General features: G+C 44.7%; 1 protein-coding gene across 1 annotated transcript; it reads left to right on the top strand.

The window, feature by feature from the left end:
- Positions 1-224: 224 nt before the first annotated feature.
- Positions 225-3,073, top strand: HESX1 (HESX homeobox 1). Its single transcript, XM_001363401.4, has 4 exons — positions 225-523; positions 1,405-1,604; positions 2,223-2,324; positions 2,564-3,073. The coding sequence occupies exons 1-4, from the start codon at positions 355-357 to the stop codon at positions 2,660-2,662; spliced, it is 570 nt and encodes a 189-aa protein (XP_001363438.1). The 5' UTR covers positions 225-354; the 3' UTR covers positions 2,663-3,073.
- Positions 3,074-10,345: the final 7,272 nt, after the last annotated feature.

The raw sequence follows: 10,345 nt of genomic DNA, 5'->3' as shown, positions 1-10,345 counted from the left end.
AGCGACCCCCAGAGGGGGCCATTAGCCGCTAATTACTTGCAAACAAGTAAACAATTAGCTTCCCAGCCTCCACTCGGCAGGGAGGCCTGTGCCGACTAGCCTAGGCTCCAGATTTCAGCAGTGACGTGAGCTCCCTAACCCCCTCCCCCCGCCCGCCCCTATCCTCCCCCCGGATCTAGGTCCCGGGCTATAAAGGATCCTAAGGTTGAGCTCCATGGAAGAGTCACTGTCCGTCGGCGGGGTGCTGAAGCGCTCCAGCCGCCGGAGGACCAGGCAGGTGTGCGTGCGCCCCTCCGAGTGCACTCTGGATTCAACCGTCCGGCGGTGGGGTGGGGGGCCACCGCAGCCATAGCCATGGCCCTTTGCGCAGCCGCCAATCCCCGGCCGCTGCCCAGCCTGGCCGAGAGCAAGGCAGCCTCTCACTCCTTTTCCATAGAGAGCATTTTGGGACTAGATTCGAAGAAGGAGAAGAGCCCAACCATCCCTCCGGCCAGGCCCTGGACAGATCCCTGCCGTCCCTTAGGTAGGTCCCCTTCTTGCACTTGCTTGGTAGGGGTGGGAATGTTTGATGCATCGGTCAGTGACTGCCTAGGAAAAACAGACTTGACGAAGGAGGGATAGGGGAAGTGTGTCTGAGTGTGTGTGTGTGTGTGTGTGTGCGCGCGCGCGCCCGCGGGCGAGCACGTCAGAAACAGACAGAAACTGGAGAGAGGGTGTGTGTATGTGTGTGTTTTTGTGAAGACAGACAAGAGACAGAGAGACACAGGGAGGGGGAGGGAGGGAGGGAGAAGGAATAGAGAGAAGGAGGGAGAGACAGAGAAAGACTCACAGAGACAGAGATGGAGAAGACAGAGACAGAGAAACTAGAGAGAGTGTGTGTATGTGTGTGTTTGTGTGAAGAAAGAGACAGACAAGAGACAGAGACACTGGGAGGGAGAGAGAGAACACAGAGAGAGGGAGGGAGGGAGAGAGGAAGACAGAGAGATAGAGATGCTATTAACCTAGACCATATTATTTCATTTGCTCAACTGCAAAGGACCCATCCAGGTGCCCCTGGAAAGAATAAGAATCAGATGTAAGTGGCTAGTTAGGAAGTTGGAAAGGGCTGTGTCCTTTGGGCCCATGCTCTCCATCCTCACACCCCCTCCCACCGCTTCCTCATTCTGTGGTCTGCTAACCTATAGCAGACACTGTCCAGCTGGGTCCATTTTTAAAGACAGGAAAATGATCGATTCAGGGGAAAAAACTATTTCCTTGACTCCGGGGTAGGCAGGCCCTTAGCTTTTGTCTTTTGTTCTTGGCTGAAGAGTGGGAGATCTGGGGAAAGGGAGAGGAATTGTATTCAGGAACTTTATGCAGAGCTTTCAGCAGTGTTTCTCTGCTTTGTTGTCTTTCTGGCTCTAGGGGAGGATGGGAATCCATGCCTATCCATTCCCCTCTTACCCAGTGGCAGCCTGCTCCCTCACCCAGGAAATTACCCTCTACCAGAAGAAAGGATCTTGAAATGTGAGAAATACGTGTCGGCCTCAGAAAGATTTTCGTTCAAGAGAGAGCTGAGTTGGTACCGAGGCAGGAGACCAAGAACTGCTTTTACCAGGAACCAGGTAAGAATTTGGTCCGACTGCTAGCACCAGCCATGCCTGGTTGGCTTTGCTGCTGGAAGGAGTCCCTTTATTTTAGACGTGGAGTCTTCGTCCATGAAATAACGTGCTGTACACTTTTCAATAAACAAGAGGATTACAGGATTGACAAATAAGGCTGGATTGCACCCTGCATCATTGGAGGAATACTTGTATCAAGGAGCTCCATTGGTGTATAGTTTTGTGGTTTTTTTTTTTAGTAGTTTATTCAAAAGAATCAGATCTCTAACACTTGAATGTATGACCCTGGGCAAGTCATTTAGCTTTTGTATTCTAGGAAACTGTCTAAGGCTCTCCACTTCATCTGTAGTGGGGATATGGACTTGCCTTGGTAAAGAGCATCTTCTCGCTTATACCAATGAAACCGCAGATCCAGTGCCTCTCTCTACTAAAAGACATAAAGAGACTTTCATGGCAGTGTTTCTACTGTTTTTTCTAAGGGCAAACAAGGTTAAGTGACCTGCCAGAGTCACCCGGGGAATAAGTTCGGGGAAGGATTTCTAAGTTCTTTTTCATGCTGACCCCTTGAATCTTTTAGCAAACCGAAGAAGGCTAATGCCCGATTGTTAATTGAATCCTTAGATTGAAGTATTGGAGAATGTCTTCAGAGTAAACTCCTACCCTGGTATTGATGTCAGAGAAGACCTGGCTCGGAAATTGAATTTGGAGGAAGATAGAATCCAGGTAATTTTCCAGAGTCTGTAATTTATTCTGGATGGTGTGTTAAGAATAACCAGAGCCCCGAGAGGCACTGAGCAGCCATGGAAGAGGCTGGGGTGCGGACAGACATGGTCAGGGCAGAGATTTGTACACTATATGGATGTATTGTGTTTAAACAGTCTCCATGAGACCAACTGCACCCAAAACTCAGGGAGGAAACATGATAATAAATCTTCAAACACTCTTGGTTTTCTTTGCTTTAGATTTGGTTCCAGAATCGCCGGGCAAAGCTGAAAAGGTCACACAGAGAATCCCAGTTCCTAATGGTGAAAAAGAATTTGAACACAAATCTCCCCAAATAGGAAGAAGACAGAATCTTCCGGAATATGTTCCACTTGTAAATCCAGTAATGGGCCAATGCAGTGCCCTAGTGGCAGAATTTGGATTTTTTTCTTTCCTGCATCTCATTCTGAGTCATCTGTCATTTTTTTCCCCGGCAAAAGACATTGTAAATAATTAGCCCTGTACCATGTTGCATATTATGTTAGAGCACTCTGGGTAAGAAAAAGGCTTTTCCTATATATTTTAATAAACATTTTCAGAAAAAATCATGTTTTGGAGCAAATTTAGTGTAATAAATGAATTTAATTACTTCACTTGAAATAGATCTGGTCATGAGACCATTATTTATGAATCTGCTTATTTATGTACCTTTTTTCTTTTGAGTGGGCACTTATTTTTCTTTCCGTTGCCCTTGTCTTTGAATACTTTTTTAAAATGTAAAAATAAAACTCTTATAACAAACATTCATGGTCTAGCAAAACAAATTCTGCCTTAGCCATGTCCAAAAATGTGTTTCTTATTCTGTATCTCGAGTCCATCACTTTTATAAGATAATATGCACTGATTTTCCCCCCAGTCTGGGTGCCTTTTTCAGTAATGTTCCAGGGAAAGAGACTGAACAGAGAAAACTACCTCCTGAGACTTTGTGGTGTGCTCTCTCACTTGAGCTACCAATAGAGAGAGGCATGTTGGGAGTACTATGAGATGGATCAAGGGAACTTAATGCCCCCTAGAGGAATAGTGATGAAAAGAGGACAGAATTTGGCATCAGAAGACTTCATTTCAAACCCTGGCTCAGCCATGGGTAATTCATCCTCTCTAGTCTTTGATTACCTCATCTGCAGAATGAGGGCATTGGATTAGGGAATTTCTAAGGAACTTTCTAGGGCTAATGGCTATAATAAAATCCAACTACATTCATCTTATAGATGAGCAAAGTAAAGCCTGGAGAAAAGAAGGAATTTCCCCACTCAGGAAGCCTGGATTCAAACTCAGGTTGTCTGACCCTAAAGGAACCTTCTTTCCCCTGCAGCGATCTGCCTTCCCTGGCTCTGTTTCACTTAAAATTGGGCAAAAAACAGGGAATGTTTGCTTTGCTGCCAAAAACAAAACAGATTGCTTTGCTGGTCCCTTTGGATTTCATCTTTTACAAAGTCAGTCTCCCCAAGTGGAAATATGGAAAGACTCTAATCAGCCACAAGACACATTTAGCTTCTTGATGTTCCTTAAGCTGAAAAGGCAGGACACTGACTGATCTAGTCCTTGCCAAATAAAAAGCATCTTTTCTTTCATTTTTATTAGTGGAATTTCCCATGATTGCCTCATTCCACATGCAGACACTTGTCTGTAGGTTTGGTTAAAATTATTACTCTGTCACCGATAAGGAAGAGCTAGCCATTAAAGGGCAGCAATTTAAAACAGTGGGTTGCTTTAGGAGGTAGTGAGTTCCTGAATGGTGGAGCTCTTCAAACTGAGGCTAATGGATCAGTGGTCAGGCATTTGGTAGAGGGAATTCCTCTTAGTTCAAATTCGTATTAGATTGTTTGTGACCTCTGATTTTAATCATCAGTCAACAAGTATTTATTAAATACCAACAGACAAAATGTCAGTCACTGTACTAGACCTTGGGTAGTTCTGAGGATCTATGCTTCTGATATACTACTACTACTACTACTACTACTATTAGCTAACATTTATATAGATCTTACTATGTGCCAGACACAGTGCTAAGCATTTACAATGATTATTTCAGTTGATACTTGCAACAAGGCTGGGAAGCAGGTGCTATTATCTCCATTTTACTGATGAGGAATCTGAGACAGAGGCATCTAGAACAGTGCTAAAACACAATAGGTTCTTAATGAATCTTTGTTCACTGACTGATTACTCTTTAAATATCTAGTATCATAGAATTGACGATCTAGGGCTAAAAATGATCTCACAAGGCATCTAGTCTAATCCTCTCATTTTAAAGATTAGGAAACTGAGGTCCAGGGAGTTGAAGTAGCTCCCCTAGGGATATACAGCTAATAAGTGACAGAAGAGGAATTTGAACACCCATCCTCCAGCTCCAACATCAGTGTTTTCTACTGACCCACACTTCCTACAAAGACACGAAGAGATGGGAAAGGTGAGACTGAGCAGGAGGGAAAGGAGAGAGTCCTTTTCTACATTGTAAAGCTGTTTCTTTAATTAATTATAACTTGGGGGCTCAGAGTTTAAAGGGAGGGTTTCATTGGTTAACTCCTTTTCTATGTTCCATAGAGTAGATGTACACCTTCTTTATTCTCTCCTTCCCTATATCTAGCTCCACTCCACTTATGGACCAGTGGAGTGAACTGGAAGTTACTTCTCAGCTTATCTGAAGAAGGAATGTGTAGGATGAAGAAGCCCCTATAGACCTCTGGCTCTAATACTTCCGCACTTTATTCTGTGGACACCCTTGATGCACACAGCAGCCTAATGATGCACATTAGTAGTTGTCATGACTGATAATATTGATTACCTGGTAGTCAACCTTTTGATGATGAGCTTTCTAGTACTTATCCCGGCTGTTAGTCTTTTATCAGGTCCTACTGAAATCTCTCCCAGTCTGGTAGAATTGGTCAGAATATAACTTTGGAATAACTTTGGAGAGATCAGGACCACTGAGGCCTAAGAATAGGACTTTACAGCACTGGGGATCTATCTATCTATCATCTATCTATCTATCTATCTATCTATCTATCTATCTATCATCTATCTATCTATCTATATCTCTTTATCTCCATCTATCCATCTATCTATCTATCTATCTATCTATCTATCTATCTATCTGTTTGTCTATCTGTTTATCTATCTATCCATCTATCTGTCTGTCTGTCTGTCTGTCTATCTATCTATCTATCCATCTATCTGTTTGTCTATCTATCTATCCATCTATCTGTCTATCTGTCTATCTATCTCTATTGAGCTATCAAATTATTCTGTCAGTCTATCCAGCCATTCTTCTATCAGACTATCTTTTACTCTAGCCATATCTTTATTTCTGTCTCTATCTCTATTCATCTACTCCAATTTCTATCTATCTATTTGTGTATCTTTCTATCATTTGTATCTATCTCTAAAATATCTCTATCTGTAATGAATGTGTGGAATAAGGAGGACTAGAAGATATCTTAATCAATCTGTTGGGGGGGGCAACCTGTTAAGTGTGTACTTCACTGAGTACCCATTTTCTGCCTTGAACATTGAGTTAGGGAACCTAAAGTAAAAGTCTAACACACTTACTGTGTGACCTTGAGCAAGTCACTTAACTCTATGTTTCCTCCTTATCTGTAAAAGGAAACAAGAATGCTTGCAGTCCTTCTCTCAACTTGTTGTTCTGAGGAAAGGGCTTGCCAATATCCTGTAACACTACTTTTGAGCTGTTGTTTCTTTTTAGGGGCAGTATTGTACAGTGAATTGGGAACCATCCTCAGAATAAGTGAAAATTCAGAGTAAGGAAGGCAAGGATTCTTCTGACATGGGATCCCAGGTATGAATCTAGAAAGGATCTTGAAAGCTGTCCAGTCCAATCCTCTCATTTTACAAGGCCCAGAGACTTGAAGCTACTTGCCTATGGTCACATAATTTGGCAGGATCTAAACTCAAGTCTTCCTGACTCAAACCCAGTGACCTGCCACTGTCCCACTCAGCCTCTTCAGAGACTGTCTGTGTGACCTTGGACTTCATGTCTCAGGCTTCAGCCAATTCTTAAAGACTCATAGTTATAGAATGGTTGTAGATTTGCATCAACAAATGAACTGGAAGTACCCTCCAATGACATCACGGCTATGTTCCAAATACATTTTTTTTAACCCAAATCAAATTGCTTACCATCTCCAGGAAGCAGGAGAGGAGAGAGGCAGAGAGAGGGGGAGTTTGGATCTCATAATTTCAGAAAACATATGTTTAAATGGCCATTATATACAATTAGGAAAAGAAAATATTTTTGAAACAAAAATAAAAGAAAAATATGTGTGTGTGTGTATGTGTATGTATGTATGATCAGATGAGGTATTGTCTAGGAAAGTACTTTGCACACTCTTCAATGCTATGTAGTTGTCCCTATTGCCCTTCTCAGAGGTTATTGGGGAAGTGTGTCCTTGGGCAAGACCAAACCACAGTGTGGAAAACAGGTCACCGAGCACCCAGAGCACTGGGTCCGAGTCCTGGCTCTGGCCAAATCCCTTTACCTTTTTAGGCCTCAGTTTCTTCATCTGTAAAATGAGAAGACTCTAGTCTTCTAGACTAGGTAACCTCTCAGTTTCCTTTTAGCTTTAAAACTATGAACCTTTATACATCTTCCTTGTATGTATTTATGTGCAGGATAACCGTATATGCCGTCTCCCCATTCAGTCTATAAGTTCCTTTCCATGGGAACTGTTTCTGGTTTTGGCTTTGTCTTTATATCCTCAGTCCCCAGTTCTTTTTAACTCTGACCTTCCATCTTAGAAGCAATACTAAGTATTAGTTCCAAGACAGAAGAATGATAAGGGCTAGACATTTGGGGTTAAGTGGCTTGTCCAAAGTCACACAGTTAGGAAGAGTCTGAAGTGACATTTGAACCCAGGACTTCCTGTCTCTAGGACTGACTCTATCCACTGAGCCACCCAGCTGCTCCCCAGTCGCTTCTTAATAAAGGTATGTTGACTGATTGCTTCATTGACTAACATCCTGTCATTATTATTTCCTAAAGAAGTACACTTGGGATATTTGCCACAGGGCTCAGACCCGAGCTCAGATTGGGCATGGTTTTACCCCAGCGGCTGGTGGTGTGCCTTCCCCTGGGAGATCACCGGCCATCTGCTCCATAAGCATTTTATTTATTTGTAAATGTTTCTTTTTCTGAACAATGTGGACACGCGTTTTGTGTGATGATACAGGATAACCCGCACTGGATTGCCTGTCAGCTCCGGGAGTGGGGAGGGAAGAAGGGAGGGAGACCAAATGGACCATACAAAGGACTTTGGGACGCTCATGTGGAAATTTGTTAACATTTTTTAATTTAAAAAGGAAAAAAATGATGCTTCCCCCAGTTGCATGGGAAATCAGTTTTTAATCATCTTTTTCAAAAATTTGAATCCAGAATGCTCTGCATCCCTCCTTTGCCCCCCCACCCAGTAAATAATCTAGCTTGGTGTAAACCTCCTTCTCCCCATGTTAAGCTTGTCTCATTATTTTCATGGACTCTCCCCCATTCGGACAGGAGTGCCTTGAAAGCCAGGACTTCCCTCCCCCCTTTTCTTGGTACCTCCAGGACCCGGCTCAGTACCTGGCACACAGCAGGCACTTAATAAATGCGTGTTGCTTGATTAAATCTGCAGGCTGTGCCCTTCATAAATGGGCCGGTTTCTCATTGGTGGCTTTCTCCGGGTTGGAGAATTGTAAAGGAGCCACCTCCAAAGCTCCCGGGAGATGGGGATTTTCTCTGAGCAAATGATGGAATGAATAACAAAAGCCCGTCACCCCTCACCCTCCGGGAGTAGGGATGGGGGGGGGAGCCTAGGGAGGGAAGGGGTGAGGGCTGAGAAATGTGATTATCCCAGCCTTTCTCCCCCTTAAACACTTGACAAGGTTTAAAGGAGGCTTTTCCTGCGTCCCGGTCTGGAAATTCAGTCTCATCTGTTCCAGAGATGAATTCAGGGGCACAGAGAAAGTTCGGAGAAGGGGCTTCTGGCCTTGGAAGGAAGGATTCACTCCCGGAAGGTGGACCCGCACCTCTGGAAAGCTTCTGCTGGGCATCCCAAAGAAAATGGAAGAATGGCCATCTCTGTCTCTGTCTCTCTCTCTCCCCCTCTCCCTGTCTCTCTCCCTCCTTCTCTCTGTCTCTGCCTCTGTATCTCTGCCTCTCTCTGCCTCTGTCTCTGTGTCTCTGTCTCTCTCTCTGTCTCTCTCTGTCTCTCTGTCTCTCTCTCTGTCTCTGTCTCTCCCTCTCTCTCCCCCCTCTCTCTGTCTCTGTCTCTCTCTGTCTCTGTCTGTCTCTCTGTCTCTGTCTATCTCTCTGTCTCTGACTCTGTCTGTCTCTCTGTCTCTCTTCCTCTCTCTGTCTCTCTGTCTGTCTCTGTCTGTCTCTGTCTCTCTGTTTGTCTCCCTGTCTGTCTGTCTGTCTCTGTCTCCGTCTGTCTGTCTGTCTCTGTCTCCGTCTGTCTGTCTGTCTCTGTCTCCGTCTGTCTGTCTGTCTCTGTCTCCGTCTGTCTGTCTCTGTCTCTCTCTCTCTCTCTCTCTCCCCTTGATCCCAGCCAGGAAACCTCAGGGGAGTGGACAGCAGGTCACGCCTCCTCGGAATCCTCAGGACTCCCAAGAAGATGTGGAAAGCCAGTACCTGAGCCTCCCAAGCCCACCTGTCCTAATCCGAGGCTTAACCCCGCTGTAGGCCATTCCGAACTATTGTGTGCTCTAAGACAGGGGACAAGGCTAACAAGGCCCACTAATCAGGCTAATGCGCCCCAGAAAGCCCACTGAGGCTCCCTTACCTGCAAACTGCCTAAAGGCGCTTAATTGGTCTCCCTTAATGGAGTTTGTGGCTCAGGAAGCCCGCCAGACAAAGCCAGTTACTCCCAAGGGCTCCTTGGACAATAGGGGTCTGCACTGGTGGTCAGGCTTCAGCTAATCAGTGTCAACAGGGCTCACTCTCCCCCCCAGACCCCCCACAGTGCCCCATCGCATCCAGATCCAGGCGCCAGAACCAAGGAAGCAGAATCAGCACCTTGTTCTAGGCAGGGGCGCCCATGGATGCCTAGTAGAGCTCTTGAGTCCTCTTCTGGGACCTGGATAGGGAATAGAGACTAGAAGTTCTTTGGTACAGAGGATTCCTGGATGAGCTCTCCCATCTTCTTAAGCAAATGTGCCTTAACACTGCAGTTTATCATCTTTGAGTCACCTAAAATGCCGAGAGATTAAAGGACTCGTCCAAGGCCACACAACTAAGGTATGTTAAGAGGCAAGATTTGAACCCTGATCTTAGAGACTGGACAATTCTCCACCCATTTTGACATGCAACTTCTGAGGAGGAGGAGAGTTATCATTTCTATAGAGCTTTGAGGTTTGCAAAGCACTTTACATAATTAACTCATTTGATCCTTACAACAACCCTAGGAAATAGGTACTCTTATGATACCTATTTTACAGATGAGGAAATCGAGGCAGAGAGTCATTACATGCCTTATCCAGAGCCAGTGATCTTCTAAGAATTGTGGGATTATAAAGGGCCCCATCTCCAGAGCTCCAGAGAGAGAATTTTCTCTAAGAAGATGATAGAATAAATAACACCCCCCCCCTTCACCCCCTCTGAGCAACGATATGCTCTTACATGCCTTAAGAAAGATTAGAATTCGGAGCTTCAGTGTGTAAGCCCAACACACTAGCTGCTAAATACTTAAGATTCTTGAGCTACATGGAGAGAGACTTCTCCAAACTCAGACTGAGAGGAAGAGATTCGGATTGTTTTCCCCTTAGATGATCAGATCCTCGAGGGCAGGAAGAGTCTTTTCTTTTCCCATGTGTGTGTCCCTAGAGCCTGACATGTTTTGTTCAGTCATTTTCCAGGCATGTCTGACTCTTCATGACTCCATTTGGGTTTGTTTTGGCAAAGATACTGGAGGGGTTTGCCATTTCCTTCTCCAGCTCATTTTACAGAGGAGTAAACCGAGGCAGGATGAAGTGACTTGCCCAGGGTCACA

Source organism: Monodelphis domestica, chromosome 7 (genome assembly GCF_027887165.1).
Source record: "Monodelphis domestica isolate mMonDom1 chromosome 7, mMonDom1.pri, whole genome shotgun sequence".
Taxonomy (NCBI): Eukaryota; Metazoa; Chordata; class Mammalia; order Didelphimorphia; family Didelphidae; genus Monodelphis; species Monodelphis domestica.
Note: the sequence above shows the minus strand (reverse complement) of the source record. Positions and strands in the feature narration are given on the sequence as shown.